Source organism: Protopterus annectens, chromosome 3.part0, assembly GCF_019279795.1.
Source record: "Protopterus annectens isolate FY-2018-M chromosome 3.part0, PAN1.0, whole genome shotgun sequence".
NCBI classification, from domain to species: Eukaryota; Metazoa; Chordata; order Ceratodontiformes; family Protopteridae; genus Protopterus; species Protopterus annectens.
The window spans coordinates 1,854,279,976-1,854,300,745 of record NC_056731.1 but is presented as its reverse complement, the minus strand read 5'-3'; the positions used below and the strand labels follow the sequence as shown (position 1 = coordinate 1,854,300,745).

Here is a 20,770-nt window from a genome sequence, read left to right as displayed (position 1 = left end):
AATTCTGAACCATCAAAGGGGGTGTTAGTGAAGGACGCCTTGAAGGGATCGGCAAAGTTACAGAGCCGCATCCAAGCGTGACGTCTTAACGCAACGCCTGTCCCAGCGGCTCTGCTCGCTCCATCGGCTGCATAAGAAATTAGCCGCATGGAGGAGTTAACAATGGAGTTCAGGGTAGCCAGCTGAGAGTTTATTTTGTCCTTAAACCCCGCAGCAGAAGGATCCTGTACCGTTTCACCCAGCTCTTTGAGCAAGTCTCTTTGAAGGCGGGTGAAATGACAAATAGTTCAGCGATCGCATGGAAAAAGTCGCTGAAGCAAAGGTCCGCTTTCCGTACCTGTCCATGGTTCTGGACTCTTTGTTAGGAGGATGAACAGATACAGAAGGATCAGTCAACTCCTTCTTAGTGGCTGCTGCTACCACCATAGCATCAACTGAGACACCTTTGGTAAGAAAGGATTTATCATCTGGTGCAGAAATAAATTTAGAAGGCCTCCTAGGGGTAGGTTCCATTGAATCAGGAGCTGCCCACGCCTTTCTAGCCACTACCTCCATTAGTGGGTCGAAAGGGGGAGACACCCAGGAGGTGGAAGGGCGAGATCCAAAAGCGTCAAGGTAAACCGACTCGTCCTCGGAAGGTTTGAGAGTGGACCAATTTCCCCTCTGTCTAAGGATTTCCAGGTCCATGTCTGAAAAGGAGACATCCTCAGAGGGGGATCTGGGGGAACCTTCCGACTCATCCAAGTCGGTGTCCGACGTGACAGACTCGGGGGAGTCTATGTGCTTCCTCTTGCACTTTCTTTTCCTAGGGGGTTCCCCTGAAACTTCAGGGGAGCCCTCTGAAGAGGAGGAGACACCCAAAGTGGGTACCCCACGCTTTGGATCTCTGCTGACAGGTGCAAGAGAATGGCCAGAGACCGTAACAGGCACTATGGAGGGAGGAGCCGCAGAACTTAACCCTGGAGTGGACACTAGGTCCAGCACAATCCTCATCACCTCGAAGGCTCCCCTATCAGACACCAAGGGCAGCACCGGCTCCGAAGAGACCGGAACCACCCCCAGAGCTGACAGAGAAGGCTCCGAGAATGATGTCGGGGCCGAACTAACCAGAGCCGAAGCTCCGACAGGGAGAGCGGGGTCGGACAAGGGTCCGATGCCACTCGCCCCCTCGGAGCCGACAATGGAGTCCCGGCGCCCGGACCTCTCCACGGACGGAACCAATGAACGACACTGGAGCCGAAGGAGGAAGTATCGGCTCCGACGTAGGCAAGGTCACGGTTCCGAGGAACTCCGGCTCCGAGCTCGAGTGATGAGTCGGAGGAGGAATAGATAATTGTAATGAAGGAGCCACAGTCTGGTGAGATGGGCTTTGGAGCATTTGGGCCAGTGCCTGAGATTTTATGAGTCGACTGACCACCCTCTCAATGTCATGGTCCGAAAGCCTAGACGACCTCGATGAATGAGTCCTATGACTCCGCTCCGATAAGAGAGGGGATCTCGGAGCCGATCTAACGGACTCTAGGGAGGGGGACCTAGAGCGCTTGCACGCTGGGGTCAGCTCCAATGATGGTTTCGGAGCGGAAACCACTTTGCTCGCCTCGGAGCCAGCCGGAACCGAGGTCGGAGCCATCTCTATAATGCCAGCCCTCGACTCAGAAGCTGGAGCCGAGGGTTTGGCGGTTTTTGATGACTTCCCCGAACCAGACTTGGACGGGGAGTCATCAGGCTTTAACAAGCCCCTTAGAATTAGCTTGTTACGCCTCTCCTGCAGGACTCTTGAACTAAAACCGTGACAAACGGAACAAGAGTCCTGCAGGTGTAAAGGCCCCAAGCAATAGACAGAAGAAGTGTGACCGTCTGTCAGAGACATTTTCTGACAGCACGAGTCACACTTCTTGAATCCGGAGACCTTAGGGTCTTTGGACATAGTCCTGACCAGTGAGAGAAAAAACACAGTCAGCCCACACACACACACAATTTAAAATTAAAAATAGTTGAGGGAACTGACTAAACCCACACACACAGATAGAAAGGGGTGGGGAACTGAGGTAAAGCCCGTAGGCCCAAGATAAAAAATTAACTAAGGGAGGGAAGAAGGGCTACAAGAGAAGAGGATTCAGAAAAGGGATCTAAAAAGAGGATAGCTACTGAGAAAAAAACTACTGAAAAACTAGTTTGATTAAGTAAAAACTCCTTACTGACCTGAGCCGGTAAAATAGACAACCTCGTAGTGAAGCGGCAAATGAGATCTGGGGAGTCAGTGCATGGTATTGTGGGATATAGGACTGCCTCGAGCCTGTAAAAATAGCTCTCGAGCTATAGTATAGGCCGAGTCGGAGCAGAGATTCGGTTCGGAACCCATCCAGCAAGAATGAAGGCGAGAATGACAACTTAACATTAATTGATACTTTGTGGTCATGTGATGTACTAATTAGCCTACTGCTTATTATTTAAATGGAGGTTTTTAGAAAAGCTAGTAGTTCTGAAGAAGTCCCTGGATTCATTGGGATGAAAGTGTTTAAATTGTTGTTAAATATTTTTTTTTTTGTACATTATTTATATGTTGGCTGTTATACACTTCAAGCTCCGGGATGTTCTGCTTGGATTCTCTCCACGACATTGCTTTTGTTCTTTTAGCCAAATGGATTTGAATAATCTCACCGTGGTTAACTGCCATTCTTGAGTCTCATCAAGACAAAAGCAGCTACTAAAATGACACCAAAAAGAACTGACAGAGTAACGTCAAGTCATGCAGAATGACAATGACATTGTAAAAAGAACTGAGAGAGTAAACAACAAGTCATGCAGAATGACAATGACATTGTAAAAAGAACTGAGAGAGTAAACGACAAGTCATGCAGAATGACAATGACATTGTAAAAAGAACTGAGAGTAAACGACAAGTCATGCAGAATGATAACGACATTGTAAAAAGAACTGAGAGTAAACAAGTCATGCAGAATGATAACGACATTGTAAAAAGAACTGAGAGAATAAACGACAAGTCATGCAGAATGACAATGACATTGTAAAAAGAACTGATAGAGTAAACAAGTCATGCAGAATGACAATAACATTGTAAAAAGAACTGAGAGAGTAAACGACAAGTCATGCAGAATGATAATGACATTGTAAAAAGAACTGAGAGTAAACAAGTCATGCAGAATGACAATGACATTGTAAAAAGAACTGAGAGAGTAAACAAGTCATGCAGAATGACAATGACATTGTAAAAAGAACAGAGAGTAAACGACAAGTCATGCAGAATGACAATGACATTGTAAAAAGATCAGAGAGTAAACGACAAGTCATGCAGAATGACAATGACATTGTAAAAAGAACTGAGAGAGTAAACGACAAGTCATGCAGAATGACAATGACATTGTAAAAAGAATTGAGAGAGTAAACGACAAGTCATGCAGAATGAAAATTACATTGTAAAAAGAACATAGAGTAAACAAGTCATGCAGAATGACAATGACATTGTAAAAAGAACTGAGAGAGTAAACGACAAGTCATGCAGAATGACAATGACATTGTAAAAGGAATTGAGAGAGTAAACGACAAGTCATGCAGAATGACAATGACATTGTAAAAAAAATTGAGAGTAAACGACAAGTCATGCAGAATGATAATGACATTGTAAAAAGAACTGAGAGAGTAAACAAGTCATGCAGAATGACAATGACATTGTAAAAAGAACTGAGAGAGTAAACGACAAGTCATGCAGAATGACAATGACATTGTAAAAAGAACTGAGACAGTAAACGACAAGTCATGCAGAATAATTACATTGTAAAAAGAACTGAGAGAGTAAACAAGTCATGCAGAATGACAATGACATTGTAAAAAGAACAGAGAGTAAACGACAAGTCATGCAGAATGACAATGACATTGTAAAAAGAACAGAGAGTAAACGACTAGTCATGCAGAATGACAATGACATTGTAAAAAGAATTGAGAGAGTAAACGACAAGTCATGCAGAATGAAAATTACATTGTAAAAAGAACATAGAGTAAACAAGTCATGCAGAATGACAATGACATTGTAAAAAGAACTGAGAGAGTAAACGACAAGTCATGCAGAATGACAATGACATTGTAAAAAGAATTGAGAGAGTAAACGACAAGTCATGCAGAATGACAATGACATTGTAAAAAGAACTGAGAGTAAACGACAAGTCATGCAGAATGATAATGACATTGTAAAAAGAACTGAGAGAGTAAACAAGTCATGCAGAATGACAATGACATTGTAAAAAGAACTGAGAGAGTAAACGACAAGTCATGCAGAATGACAATGACATTGTAAAAAGAACTGAGACAGTAAACGATAAGTCATGCAGAATAATTACATTGTAAAAAGAACTGAGAGAGTAAACAAGTCATGCAGAATGACAATGACATTGTAAAAAGAACTGAGAGTAAACGACAAGTCATGCAGAATGACAATGACATTGTAAAAAGAACAGAGGGAGTAAACGACAAGTCATGCAGAATGATAATGACATTGTAAAAAGAACTGAGAGTAAACAAGTCATGCAGAATGACAATGACATTGTAAAAAGAACTGAGGGAGTAAACGACAAGTCATGCAGAATGACAATAACATTGTAAAAAGAACTGAGAGAGTAAACAACAAGTCATGCAGAATGATAATGACACTGTAAAAAGAACTGAGAGTAAACAAGTCATGCAGAATGATAATGACATTGTAAAAAGAACTGAGAGAGTAAACAAGTCGTGCAGAATGACACTGACATTGTAAAAAGAACTAAGAGTAAACGACAAGTCATGCAGAATGATAGACATTGTAAAAAGAACTGAGAGAGTAAACGACAAGTCATGCAGAATGACCATGACATTGTAAAAAGAACTGAGAGAGTAAACAAGTCATGCAGAACAACAATGACATTGTAAAAAGAACTGAGAGAGTAAACAAGTCATGCAGAATGATAATGACATTGTAAAAAGAACTGAGAAAGTAAACAAGTCATGCAGAATGACAATGACACTGTAAAAAGAACTGAGAGCGTAAACAAGTCATGCAGAATGACATTGTAAAAAGAACTGATAGAGTAAACAAGTCATGCAGAATGATAACATTGTAAAAAGAACTGAGAGAGTAAACGACAAGTCATGCAGAATGACAATGACATTGTAAAAAGAACGGAGAGAGTAAATGACAAGTCATGCAGAATGATAATGACATTGTAAAAAGAACTGAGAGAGTAAACAAGTCATGCAGAATGATAATGACATTGTAAAAAGAACTGATAGAGTAAACAAGTCATGCAGAATGACAATAACATTGTAAAAAAAACTGAGAGAGTAAACGACAAGTCATGCAGAATGATAATGACATTGTAAAAAGAACTAAGAGTAAACAAGTCATGCAGAATGACAATGACATTGTAAAAAGAACTGAGAGAGTAAACAAGTCATGCAGAATGACAATGACATTGTAAAAAGAACAGAGAGTAAACAAGTCATGCAGAATGACAATGACATTGTAAAAAGAACAGAGAGTAAACGACAAGTCATGCAGAATGACAATGACATTGTAAAAAGAACTGAGAGAGTAAACGACTAGTCATGTAGAATGACAATGACATTGTAAAAAGAACTGAGAGAGTAAACGACAAGTCATGCAGAATGACAATGACATTGTAAAAAGAACAGAGAGTAAACGACAAGTCGTGCAGAATGACAATGACATTGTAAAAAGAACTGAGAGAGTAAACAAGTCATGCAGAATGATAACGACATTGTAAAAAGAACTGAGAGAGTAAACAAGTCATGCAGAATGACAATGACATTGTAAAAAGAACTGAAAGAGTAAACAAGTCATGCAGAATGACAATGACATTTTAAAAACTGACAGTAAATGATAAGTCATGCAGAATGACAACGACATTGTAAAAAGAACTGAGAGAGTAAACGACAAGTCATGCAGAATGATATTGACATTGTAAAGAGAACTGAGAGAGTAAAGGACAAGTCATGCAGAATGAAAATGACATTGTAAAAAGAACTGAGAGAGTAAACGACAAGTCATGCAGAATGACAATGATATTGTAAAAAGAACTGAGAGAGTAAACAAGTCATGCAGAATGACAATGACATTGTAAAAAGAAATGAGAGTTAACGACAAGTCATGCAGAATGACAATGACATTGTAAAAAGAACTGAGAGAATAAACGACAAGTCATGCAGAATGACAATGACATTGTAAAAAGAACTGAGAGTAAACAAGTCATGCAGAATGACACTGACATTGTAAAAAGAACTGAGAGAGTAAACAACAAGTCATGCAGAATGATAATGACATTGTAAAAAGAACTGAGAGTAAATGACAAGTCATGCAGAATGACAATGACATTGTAAAAAGAACTGAGAGAGTAAACGACATGTCATGCAGAATGATAACGACATTGTAAAAAGAACTGAGAGAGTAAACGACAAATCATGCAGAATGACAATGACATTGTAAAAAGAACTGAGAGTAAACAAGTCATGCAGAATAACGACATTGTAAAAAGAGCTGCGAGAGTAAATGGCAAGTCATGCAGAATGACAATGACATTGTAAAAAGAACTGAGAGAGTAAACAACAAGTCATGCAGAATGACAATGACATTGTAAAAAGAACTGAGAGAGTAAAGTCATGCAGAATGACAATGACATTGTAAAAAGAACTGAGAGAGTAAACAACAAGTCATGCAGAATGACAATGACATTGTAAAAAGAACTGAGAGAGTAAACGACAAGTCATGCAGAATGACAATGACATTGTAAAAAGAATTGAGAGAGTAAACGACAAGTCATGCAGAATGACAATGACATTGTAAAAAGAACTGAGACAGTAAATGACAAGTCATGCAGAATAATTACATTGTAAAAAGAACTGAGAGAGTAAACAACAAGTCATGCAGAATGACAATGACATTGTAAAAAGAACTGAGAGTAAACGACAAGTCATGCAGAATGACAATGACATTGTAAAAAGAACTGAGGGAGTAAACGACAAGTCATGCAGAATGATAATGACATTGTAAAAAGAACTGAGAGAGTAAACAAGTCATGCAGAATGACAATGACATTGTAAAAAGAACTGAGAGAGTAAACGACAAGTCATGCAGAATGACAATAACATTGTAAAAAGAACTGAGAGAGTAAACAACAAGTCATGCAGAATGATAATGACATTGTAAAAAGAACTGAGAGTAAACAAGTCATGCAGAATGATAATGACATTGTAAAAAGAACTGAGAGAGTAAACAAGTCATGCAGAATGACCCTGACATTGTAAAAAGAACTAAGAGTAAACGACAAGTCATGCAGAATGATAATGACATTGTAAAAAGAACTGAGAGAGTAAACGACAAGTCATGCAGAATGACCATGACATTGTAAAAAGAACTGAGAGAGTAAACAAGTCATGCAGAACGACAATGACATTGCAAAAAGAACTGAGAGAGTAAACAAGTCATGCAGAACGATAATGACATTGTAAAAAGAACTGAGAGAGTAAACAAGTCATGCAGAATGACAATGACATTGTAAAAAGAACTGAGAGAGTAAACGACAAGTCATGCAGAATGACAATTACATTGTAAAAAGAACTGAGAGAGTAAACAAGTCATGCAGAATGATAATGACATTGTAAAAAGAACTGAGAAAGTAAACAAGTCATGCAGAATGACAATGACACTGTAAAAAGAACTGAGAGAGTAAACAAGTCATGCAGAATGATAACATTGTAAAAAGAACTGAGAGAGTAAACGACAAGTCATGCAGAATGACAATGACATTGTAAAAAGAACTGAGAGAGTAAACAAGTCATGCAGAATGACAATGACATTGTAAAAAGAACTGAGAGAGTAAACAAGTCATGCAGAATGATAATGACATTGTAAAAAGAACTGAGAGTAAACGACAAGTCATGCAGAATGACAATGACATTGTAAAAAGAACTGAGAGAGTAAATGACAAGTCATGCAGAATGATAACATTGTAAAAAGAACAGAGTAAACAAGTCATGCAGAATAACGACATTGTAAAAAGAACGGACAGAGTAAACGACAAGTCATGCAGAATGACAATGACATTGTAAAAAGAACTGAGAGAGTAAACGACAAGTCATGCAGAATGATAATGACATTGTAAAAAGAACTGAGAGTAAACAAGTCATGCAGAATAACGACATTGTAAAAAGAACTGAGAGAGTAAACGACAAGTCATGCAGAATGACAATGACATTGTAAAAAGAACTGAGAGAGTAAACGACAAGTCATGCAGAATGATAATGACATTGTAAAATGCAAACGGGTACTTTTTCAGGCTATTTAGATTCTTACCTGAAAAGTAAGCCTAGCAAACTGACCATCTTCTGTCTCCAGCACATGATACCAGGTTTTAACTGGAAGCAACTCCCACTCTCCATTACTGACAAAAACGTGAGTGTCCCTTAAAATATCTTCAGGAGATCGTTCCAGGGATACATTAACATCATTCACTAGTAATGGGTAAGAAAAAAAGGAGAAGGTATTAGGAAATCCTAAAAATATAAGGACGCTTTGCCACAGTCAGTGTATTGGGTACATGATGCTTTTAGGTGTACAACCATAAAAAATGGATTATTGTCACAGTAAACTCACATCTTCCTCATTAACAGATGTGCAAATGCTGCTCATGTGTGGGACATTCCACAGCAGTACAGCAGAAATAATTTTACAAACCAGTCCTCTTATGTTTGCACCTACTCTTTATAAATCTATTCAGTAACCACAGCCTGTTCTTTCAAACGTTGATCTCCACATGGTCAGTTTTTACAACTGGTCTGTGCCTCAAATCTGCATCATTATAATCCTAATTATTGCCACCAGTTTTCTGTCAGCTCTTGCCAGGATTATCTATACAGTTATTTACGCTCAACTAGATAAATTAAAATGCTCTAATCACTGAAATAATCTGAAATGCTGTGATTGTGTTTGAAAATCTGACTGTGTATATGTACTTTTGATAATTGTGTGATATGGTAAAATTAGGACATTTTCAGATTCCCCTTTATTCACTGATTCAAGGGCATGATTATGTGATTTTGAGCAATTCCTCTCCTGTTATAGTATATTATGTTCATCATTCACACTGCCTCAGTGGAATATGGCTAGATTCCTAAAGCTTACCCTACCTGGGAGGAGGAAGGATAAGGCTCTGGTTAGTAGTGCTTTATAAAGATGGGGAACAGAGGGCCAGGTTGCTGCTTCTAGAATCCACTCCTTTCCAATATGCCACCAAAGAGGGGACCAGACTGGTGGGATATGCCTTAACCTTGCTTGGAATAGATTTACCATGATGGGAGTAACAACAAGCAATAGCAAAGGACAACCAATTAGCAATTGTTTGCTTAAAGACAGGCTGGCCCTTCTTATCCCCAGAACAGGAAATAAACAGCTGTTCAACTTTCCAAAAGGACTTACTTCTGTCAAGGTAGTACCTGAGCTGCTTGTGCACATCCAATGTATGTAGAATCTTCTTCTCCCTTGTTTTTAGGTTCCAGAAAGAAAACTGGGAGACTGATGGCTTGATTCAAGGTACAATCAGAAAAAAAAATGACATGGGCACAAAATATGGATTAGTGCATAAAACAATCCTGTCTTGTGGAAAATCAGATGAGGTTAGCCCACTATGAAAGCATGCAACTCAGAGATTCAGCCTGAAAGGCCAGTTCAAAAGGAAATAAGGTCAATTTTTCAAGTGAAAACTGACATCCCAAAGAGGGGAAATTTGCTTTCGATGGGGGGGGGGGGGGTCTCAAATGCAAGACTCCTTTTTGTAAATTGTTTGACCAAAAAAAAAAGATGAAAAAGGAGTATCCATGGGCATACCAGCTGTGATGGCTGCAAGATGCACCTTGATAGATGCATAAGATAGGCCACTCCTGAGTAGCTTATACAAATATTTTAAAACCAGAGGGACAGGAATCATACTGGGCTCTCTGTTGTTGGATATGGACCAGCTAGAAAACCTCTTCCACTTGTAAGTGTAAGATTTTCTAGTTGCACATTTTCTTACTTCTTATAATACTTGCTACACATCCTCAGGAAACAAGTGCCTGAAAGTTATCAAGATAAAAATTATCCAGGCTGTCATTTGCAATTGTTCTAAACTGGGGTGCTCCAGTCGCCCCTAACACTGTGTGAACAGATCCAGAGTGTGAAGAAGTTTGTGGCAGTTACCCTTGGCCAGTGTCATTGAAAAGGAGTCTCAACTTTGCCTGGGTCACAAGGGGGTCATGACAATGATCTCTGGCACCTTCAGAAGTGCCTTGGGTATCAGTGGAAAGGGTAGAAATGCATAAACATTCCTGTCCAAAGGAACAAAAATGTATCTGTCCTCAAGCATGCCTGCAAGTCTGTCTCTGACCGAATTATTTCAGTTGTCTGTTTTAAAAGAGGCAAATAAATCTATTTGAGGTGTTCCCACAGCTGGACCAAACCCTCGAAGACTTCAGTCCTATTTACTCTTGAGGGTCTACCCAGTTTGTTTATCTGGCACTATGTTTTGTTCTGACAGGATATATGTGGCCTGAATCAGCACAGAATACTGTAAGGCTAGCTCCTAGACCATCAGTGACAACCAGCAAAAAGAGTATGATCTTGTACCCCCTTGTTTATTCAGTTACCATATGCGCGTGGTGTTGTCTGTGACCACTTAAAAGGGGATCTGAAGACTAAGTGGTGAAGAAAGTGCAGTTGTGTAATTAAACTTGCCATAACAGTAGATGTTTGAATGATCACTGCTGCAGTAGCCTTAATTATACCAGTTATATCATGCCAAAGATATAACAACCATCCAGCTTCAAAAGAATCAGGGCCATTCCTGAGTAGCTTATACAAATATTTTAAAACTAGAAGGACAGGAATCATACTGGGCTTTCTGTTGTTGGATAGGGACCAGCTAGAAAACCTCTTCCACTTGTAAGTGTAAGATTTTCTACTTGCACACCTTCCGTGCACCTAAACTATTAGTCAGCTTGAACTGAGCTGACTAAAGACAGGTTTGGGAACCAAACTCTTCAGAGATTTTGTGCCAACAGAGAAAGGGAAACTAAGCCCTGAAAAGACAAAGCTAGGAACAAAAAATAAATGTCCACACCCTAACAAACAGCACATCATAAAACAAATGGGATGGAGGGACAAACAGCTACTGCAGCAGTGATGGTTCCTTACATCTAGTGTTATGGTAAGCTTACTTACACAACTGTACTATGTTCTTCACATTGATCACTGCTGCAGTAGCTTTGGGAGTTGGAAGGAAAGGGGTCCAGGAGCTCCTGAAGAATGATCATAGCAAAGCCTAATCTAGACCTAAAAAAGGAATCATAGTTCTAATGCCTTACAAACACGTATAGAGGACCAAGTTGCTGCTTTTGGAATACTTCTAGAATTCAACCATTTCCAAAAAGCCACTGATGAAGCAAAGACCCTAGTATAGTGGGTCTTGACCTTCCTGGAATAATCTTGTTGTGATAAGTATAACAAAATGTAACAGACTTTGATATTTGGAAAAAGTCTGTCTTGACGCAGGTTGTCCCTTCTTACCATCACAAGAAATGAAAAATTGATCAGAAGATCAGAAAGATATAGTTCTGTCAAGATAGTACCCTAGTTGTCTGTGGACACCCATGGTATGCAGTATACATCCTGCTAATTTTTGGGTTCAGGAAAGAAAACGAGGAGAAGGATACTTTGGCTTAAAATAAAATTAGATACCACTTTAGGCACAAAAGGATTAGTTCTCAAGGAAACTTTGTCCTTGTGGAAAATGAAAGAGTTGACTCACAATAAGAGCTTTCAACTCAGATACCCTTCTTTTAGAGGTCAGAGCAATCAGTAAAACTGTTTTCCATGTTAAGCAGCTTAGGTCAGCTAGGTTAGCTGGTTCCAATGGAGCACGAGTTAGCTGCTCAAATATAAAATTAAGATCCCAAGGAGGAGTGACCGGTTTTCTTGGAGGCCTCTTATACAAAAGTCCTTTCAAAAACATTTTGACATGATAATGTATTGAAAGAGGAGGATCCATGGGCAGAAATGGTGAAATGGCTAATTAACCTTAAAAGAGGAGTAAGAAAGGCCATAAGACAGTAAGAAAACAAAAGGCAGCAACTGTGAGCTGTGTAACTAATTTAATTAGTTAATAAAAATAAAAAACAACAAGAATAAACAGACCAGTTTCGGCTATGGCATTGACCTAGCCTTCATCAGTGTTCGAACACCTGTTTATTCTTGTTGTTTTTTTATTTTTATTAACTAATTAAATTAGTTACACAGCTCACAGTTGCTGGCTTTTGTTTTCTGTCTACAATGTTATTTTGAGCCATGCAATTACTTACGTGCAGGGGAATTCTTTTCAAGTGCATAGGATAGTAACTCACACAAATATTGTAAAACCAGAAAAAAATAGCCCTAAAAGGGTGCTGGTTATGTGGCTCACCACAACTAGAAAACCTTTTCCAAATTTAGAGTTAGAGGGTAGGAAGAATGGAGAAATTGTAACGAATGTACATAGGAAATTTAGTGATGGAAGTCAATTTTTGTGGGCTAAAAGTTGTCATCCACCACATATTTTAAAGGCATTACCCTATAGGGAAATATTGCAAATTTTTAGGTTGTGTAATAAGGAAATTTTGAAAAGTGAGCTGGATGAAACTAAGATGTTTAAAATGAGAGGATATAACATCTTGGATATACAGGAAGCTGAAAGTAGAGTATGGAAAGAATCAGAGAAGTCGAGACAAGAAGAGTGGGGGACATTTGACACATATATGAATGAAAATACATATTAAAAAATAGAGCCTATATATCTTGTAACTAGTTATAATATTAAAAGTAAGGAGTTTAAAAATGTAATAGAACATTATTGGGAATATTTAATACAGGACAAAGTGTTGGCAAGTATTTTGCCATATAGACCATTTTTCTCTTATAGCAGGGGAAAAAATCTGAAAGATATGGTTGTGCATGGCAATTTTGTTATGCCAACGGCAGAATTGATTACAGTGCCCTATATTAAGGGAACAACAGCTTGTGGTGATTGTAGGGTTTGTACACATATAGTATCCAGTTTTCAGTATATTAATAATATTAAGTTTGACTCTAGGGGTGTGTTTTCATGCAGTATTTAGGGGGTTATATATATGCATTGAGGTGTCCCTGTCAAATGTACTATATAGGTGAAACAAAAAGAGAATTCCGTACAAGATGTATGGAACACCTAAGGGACAAACTGTAAGGAAGAAAAAATATTTGCAACGCATTTTAAAATGTTTCATTACAGCAATGGTGATTTCTTGGAATGTACCATTTTAGAACAAATTGCCAGTATGAATATTAGTGAAGAATTGTTAAAACAGAAATTAGTGTATAAAGAAACTGTTTATATTTTGAAATATGGTACAATGATCCCAAAAGGTTTGAACAACGATTTGAATTGGACGTGCTTGCTTTAAGAAATATTTTATGAGATAATTGACAGATTGGTAGTAATTAAGAAGGTGCTATATAAGAATGGTTATTTTGTATGTGTTTTATTCCATGAAGGTGTTTTTACCGAGGGGCTAGAATAAAGGATTATATCAGTGGCTGTTTTCTTTGTTTGGAGTCCTACACATTGGTATCCTGTTGTATTCAGAAGGAGTGGAGAGGAGAGGTGTTGTAGAAAACCTTTCCCATTTGCTAATATATGACTTTCCAGTAGCAGGCTTTCTTACCTTCATTAGTACCTGATGCACATCCTCAGTAAATAGGTATCTAAAAGGAATTAAGACCGTATCACTCAGTCAATTAAAGATGATTGGTGTTAGAGCGTATTAAATATCCCTGTTCTTATGTGAGTGCATCCAGTCTGTGAGGAAGCCTGTGGTAACTGCCCTGGCCATTTGCAAAAGAAGTGAAAAAAAGAAATTATGTACTCACCATAACGTTCCATCTGAGTAGTTCTACTTCATTTGTCTTCAACCTGTGGGTACCGGATCCGTATTGGATCCGAGTCAGTAACTTCACAAGCATCTGCTCCGAGCGCCAAGCTCCTCCCCTTACCCATAATACACCACCATTACCTTCCAACCCCCAGATCGAGTTTGCTGCTCCTTACACTGAACAACTCGATCCCAAAAACACCTTACACACCTAAAACCAGCTATAATGCTGTCCATATGGTAAGGACAGAAGGAAGGGGGAGGGACGGTTGAAGACAAATGAAGCAGAACTACTCAGATGGAACGTTATGGTGAGTTCATAACTTCTTTATCTGAAGTAGTTTACTTCATTTGATATTCAACCTGTGGGACAGAATCTCCAGCCACTAAATACCCTGATGGCTCTCATGGAAGGATATTCCTGAGCACCGCAGAACCAAAGGATGCTCTCTTTCGAGTAATCAAATCCAATTTATAGTGAGAAATAAAAGTATGAGATGAGGACCAAGGGACCAAGTAGCCGCAGAACAAATGTCATCTAATGATACTCTCAACAAAAAGGCCACTGAAGTAGCCATGGACTTAGTCAAGTGAGCTTTACCCTGACCCAGAGGAGACAAACCTTTATCCTTGTAGATCTGAAGGATACATAGGGAGATCCACCTAGCAATGGTAACCTTAGAGATACGTTTACCCAAAAAAGGTTTTGAAAAGGACACAAACAACTGGCCAGATTTACAAAAGGTTTTGGTCCTGTGTACATAGAACCGTAACTGTCTATAAACATCCAACAAATGCAACTTGTACTCCATTTTGTTTGTAAAATTTGGAAAGAAAACAGGTAAATTGATAGTTTGATTGATATTAACCTCCGATGCTACTTTGGGGAGAAAGGAAGGATTGGTGCGAAGAGAAACCCTGTCTTTGTGGAAAATCATGTATGGAACCTTGACAGACAACGCTTGCAGTTCTGAAATCCTCCTAGCAGAGGTGATAGCCACTAGAAATGCTGTCTTCCAAGACAAAAACTTAATATCTGTGGTTGCTGCAGGTTCAAACGGAGGAGCCACCAATGCTTGAAGTACCATGGTAAGGTCTCATGGGGGAATGGGATCTTTAACCGGAGGACGTAAGAGAAAGGTACCTTTGACAAAAGCTTTGCACAATCTGGAAGAGGCTAAAGAAGCAGAATTCTCGCCCACATGAAAATGAGAAATGGCAACTAGTTGAACCTTGACCGTAGACTAGCTACCCTCTTGTTGAAAAATATTTGCCAAAAAAATCAAGAATAACCGGAACGGGAGCCATGAACGGATCTAAACTCCTTTGAGAACTGACTGAAGAGGACAACCCAGGAGTCCTAGCAATTAAGGGAAATGGAGCAGCCAAGCTATGAGCTTCAGACTGTCCAGATTCGGATGAGGGACCCTTGAGAGGTGAGAAATGGGATCCAAGATCCAAGGCGGAGCTAGAAGGTGAGACCAAAGGAAGGGAAACCATACATGGTGAGGCCAAAACGCGGCAATGAGGATCACTTTGCTCCCCATTCAACAAGCTTTCTGTAGAAACTTCGGAATGAGGGGTACAGGAGAATAAGCATAAAGCAGACCGGGAGACCAAGCATGGACTAGAGCATCTCTGGGGGGACTCCCTCGGTGGGGGGTTCAGAGCGAAGAACTCGCTGCACTTCGCATTGGAAGGAGATGCGAAGAGATCGCAGCAAGGCCGACCCCACTCCAGAAAGATCTGCTCCACTACTGAAGGATTTAGAGACCGCTCGTAAGGCATCAGAATAGTCCGGCTTAGTTTGTCCACTAAAATGTTGGACCTTCCCGGAATATGCGTTGCTACCAGAAAATGATCGGTGCAGATCACCCATTCCCAAACTCTCATGGCTTTGTGACAACGGGGCTAAAATCTGGTTCCTTATGTTTGTTGATATACCAGACCACTGACATGTTGTCTGACTGGATTGCAATGGTTCCCAAAGGTCGAAAGGCATGAGGGGCCTGCAACGCTAAAAGGACCGCCCTCATCTCCAGAACGTTTATATGCAAACTGGTCTCGATCGGGGGCCACATGCCTTGGACTGTCCTTCCCGAACAATGCCCCCCCTCCTTCCTAGTTGGGAGGCGTCTGTGGTCACTGTGGCTTGGGCAGGAGCTGGAACAAAAGGTCGTCCCTCCAAGATTTCTGAAGACTGCATCCACCAAAAAAGGGATGATCTGCAGACTCAGCTGAGGTGTACTGGGTGCGATAATTAGAAGTTATGTACCTACCATAACGTTCCATGTTAGTTGTCTTCTCTCGCCTTCTTTCTTGCTGGATGGGTTCGGAGCTGATCCTCGGCTCCGACTCGGCACTTGCTTTAGCTCGAGAACTCCTTTTACCAGCTCGAGGCAACCCTATATCCCATGATGCAAGGCGGAACTACCGCAGATCTCGTTTGGCAGCTAACTTACCTTGCTAAAGGTTATCCTAACCAAATTAGGAACAAGTTTCCTAAAAGAAGTCCTCATAACAAAAATCCAGAGGAAACAAACTAATAGGAACTCTTCAAGATCTGTCCAGGCCAGGGGGAAGGAGGGAGGGACGCAAGAAAGAAGGCGAGAAGACAACTAACATGGAACGTTATGGTAGGTACATAACTTCTAAATGTTAAGTTGTCAATCTCGCCTTCATTCTTGCTGGATGGGACCGCGTCCCTAGCACCTGTATCCCGGGTGGCTCAATGGAACAGACTCTTGAGAACTGTGGAACCAAAACTGGCCCTATCTCTGGAGGCCAGATCCAACTTGTAATGAGAAACAAAGGTATGAGGCATGGCCCAAGTAGCTGCTGCACAAATGGTATCAATGGGAAGTCTATCCTGAAAGGCTGCAGAAGTGGATAGACTCCTGGTCGAGTGTGCTTTTGACTTAGAAGATAGTTGTTTGCCTCTGAGAGAGTACACATAGGAAATGGTGGAAGTCAACCATCTGGATAAGGTCACTTTAGAAACTGGAAGACCTAACCTGTTTTCTGCATAAGAGACAAACAATTGGTCCGATTTTCTAATTTGTTTAGTCCTATGCAAGTAGTACCTGAGCTGACGATGGACATCCAAAAAATGCAATTTCTGTTCAGCTCTGTCAGAATAGTTAGGGAAAAAGACTGGTAAATCTATAGATTGGTTAATATTGGTTTGAGATACAACCTTGGGGAGAAAGGAAGGGTTAGTTCTTAACGATACCCTGTCCTTATGAAAAACCAAATAAGGTGAACGAATACAGAGAGCTTGAATCTCGTAAACCCTTCTTGCAGAAGTGACAGCCAGTAAAAATATAGTTTTCCACGTCAATAACTTCAAAGAACATGAAGCAGACGGTTCGAAAGGAGGTAGCATCAAGGATGCTAACATTAAGTTTAGATCCCATTGCGGAGGAGGATGCTTTATAGGTGGTTTTAGGAGAAAAACTCCTCTCAAAAAGGCCTTGCATAATCTATGAGACATGATGTTATTGTCATGCAAGCCAACATGATACTTGGAAATGGCAGCCAGTTGTACTTTGACTGTAGATGACGAGGATCCCGAATGAAAAACCTCCACTAGGAAATCTAAAACAGAATGTACGGGAGCAGTAAAAGGATCAATATTTCTGGAGTTTGCCCAAATCGAAAACCGTCGCCACTTGCTAGCATAAATAGTCCTAGTGGACGACTTCAAAGAAGACACTAAAATGTCTCTGACTGAGTCAGAAATCATTGGTAGCCTGGCTAAGGAAGGAAGTGGAGCAACCAAGCAGTGAGGTTGAGAGAATGAATGGCCCGGTGCTGCTGACCCGACTGGTGGATCAAAAGATCCGGAACTGGGTCCAGATGCCAGGGCTGCACCAGAAGGTGACGATGCAGAGACGGAAACCAAATTTGTCGAGGCCAAAAAGGAGCAATGAGGATCAATTTGGCTCTCAAAACGGTGGCTTTCTGAATGACTTGTGGAATCAATGGAAAGGGAGGAAAGGCATAAAGAAGTCCCGAGGCCAATCCTGGGTTAGAGAGTCTCTCAGGGGTTGGCCTGGAAGGAAATAGAGTGAAATAGTCTGGGCACTTGTTGTTTTGAGGGGTAGCGAAAGATCGCAACAAGGAGTGCCCCACTTCAGAAAAATCTGATCCACTACAGATTGATTGAGAGACCACTCGTGAGGCATCAGAATAGATCTGCTTAGCCTGTCCGCCAATAGGTTGGACCTGCGGGATGTGCGTTGCTATCAGAAACCGCTGAGAAGAGATCGCCCATTGCCAAAGTCTGAGAGCTTCTCGACATAAGGGATAGGACCTGGTTCCGCCCTGTTTGTTGATGTACCAGACCACGGACATGTTGTCCGTCTGTACTGCAATAGTCCCGTGGGAAGAAAGTCATCGAGGGCTTGCAAGCGTTAAAAGCACTGCTCTCATCTCCAGGACATTTATGTGCAGATGGTATTCTATGGGTTGCCACGTCCGTGGACCATCCTGCCCTGATAATGCCCCCCACCCGATCAGAGAGGCATCCGTGGTGACTGTGGCAACTGGAGGAGGGGAACAATGGGTCGGCCCTGATGAAGAAGAGGGAAGATATCCACCAGCCCAGATGAGCCCTGCGACTGTGTTACTAAGATTTCGTGTCTCATCGGAAGATTGTGATACGACCACTGCGTGAATAGCATCCACTGCAGGAGCGCATGTGAAAGCGAGCCAGTGGTAGAAGAACAATGGCCGCAGCCATTAGGCCTAGAACCTTCAGGACAAACCTGGCTTTGATCTTGTTGCTTTGTAACAGAAGCCGAACAAATTTGTGGATGTCCAGAATTCTTTGATCTGTTAGTCTGGCTAACATTTTGACGGTATTTAACTCTGCGCCTATAAAGGTGATAGATTGGCAAGGCAGCAGAGAAGATTTTTCAAATTTACTGAAATTCCCAGATTCTTGCAAAGCTGAAGGGTGTAGTCTCTGGACTGAAGAAGCTGACACTTGGTGGTGGCGGAGAGGAGCCAGTCGTCCAAATAAGGAAACACCTGGAATCCTAGACGTCTCAGGTGAGCTGTGACCACTGCCATGCATTTGGTAAACACTCTGGGGCTGAAGTGAGGCCAAAGGGCAGGGCTCTGAATTGGTAATGACTGGTCCCTAGCCGAAGCGGAGAAACCTCCTGGAGCGCCTGTGAATCTTTATGTGATAGTACGCATCCTGAAGGTCTATAGAGCACATCCAGTTGTCCTTGCCCAGAAAAGGTAGAATGGACTGAAGCGTGACCATCCGAATCTTGCCTTTTGACAAATCTGTTCAGATTGCTCAGGTCTAATATTGGTCTCCAATCTCCCGTCCTTTGGGGACCAAAAGAATCTTGAGTAGACGCCGGATCCTACTTGGTCTGCCGGTACTGTCTGGACGGCTCTTTTCTAGGAGTTTTGAAACCTCCTGTTTTGCCAAATCCCTTTGACCGGGTGAGATGTCTGGAAGGGATTGTGGAGGTAGGAAACCTTAAGGGGATCTTGTAACCCTCGGATATAATCGACTGTACCCACTTCTCTTGGGATAGGGATTGCCAGGCTACTGGGTACAGTGAAATCCTTCCCCCGATTGCCTCCAAGGGTGGACAGTCGGGCAACACCTCAGGGATGCTGAAAGGGCTTCTCAGGAAGAGACTCCCTGTTGCCCTGGTTCTGAGGACCCCCCCTGCCTCTAGGGCGGCGTCTATTATTGTTACCCCCTCTGCCTCTGGGGGTAAACTGACCATGTGTGTCCGGTGTAGCTCCTTGAGCTTTACGGAACCACATCTTTCCCCCTTTCTGACCCTTGGGATATGGTCTAGAAGGAGCAGAAAATTGGACTCCAACGGCAGAAAGAGTTTTACCGTCCTGCTCACACCTGGTCAAGGTATCCTTCACTTGAGGTCCGAACAAAGCCGAACCATCAAAGGGGGTATTAGTGAAGGACGCCTTAAAGGGGTCCGCAAAATTACACAGCCGCATCCAGGCTTGGCGTCTAAGAGCAACTCCTGTGCCTGCAGCCCTGCTCGCTCCATCGGCCGCATAAGATATGAGCCGCATGGAGGAGTTAGATATGGAATTCAGGATAGCAAGCTGTGAGGCAATCTTTTCCTGAGCCCCAGCAGCAGAAGGATCCTGGACTACTTCGCCCAGTTCCTTGAGAATATCTCGTTGAAGCCTGGTGAAGTGACAAAGGTAATTCAGCGAACGCATAGCAAAGGTCACTGAAGAAAACATCCGTTTTCCATACCTGTCCATGGTCCTAGAATCCTTGTTAGGAGGATGGACAGGTACTGAAGGATCCGCCAGTTCCTTCTTAGTGGCCGCCACCACCACCATAGCATCCATAGAGACACCTTTGGAAAGGAACTGTTTATCCGACGGGGCCGTAATGAACTTGGATGGCCTTCTGGGGACAGGTTCCACAGAATCTGGAGCCGCCCACGCCTTCCGAGCCAATACCTGCATAAGTGGGTCGAAAGGCGGAGACACCCAGGAGGTGGAGGGTCGGGATCCAAAAGCCTCCAGGTATACCGACTCATCCTCGGAGGGATCAATGGCTGGCCAATTCCCCCTCTGTTTGAGGAGCTCAAGGATGTCTGAAAAAGAGACATCCTCAGAGGGGGACCGTGGGGAACCCTCCGACTCATCTAAGTCGGTATCAGATGTAGTAGACTCAGGGGAGTCTGTGTGTTTTCTCTTACACGTCCTCTTCCGAGGGGGTTCCCCTGCAGGGTCAGGAGAAACCTCGGAAGAGGAGGAAATTCCCAGTGGGGAAACC

The 20,770-nt window shown here is 41.7% G+C and overlaps 1 protein-coding gene across 1 annotated transcript in view; it reads right to left on the bottom strand.

The window, feature by feature from the left end:
- The window catches only part of LOC122797213 (5-hydroxytryptamine receptor 3A-like), a 270,737-nt gene that overhangs the window by 85,952 nt on the left and 164,015 nt on the right, over positions 1-20,770 (bottom strand). Inside the window, exon 4 of the mRNA XM_044066044.1 lies at positions 8,360-8,517. Within this exon, the coding sequence (XP_043921979.1) occupies positions 8,360-8,517 (158 nt within the window). The remainder of the gene's footprint in view (positions 1-8,359; positions 8,518-20,770) is intronic.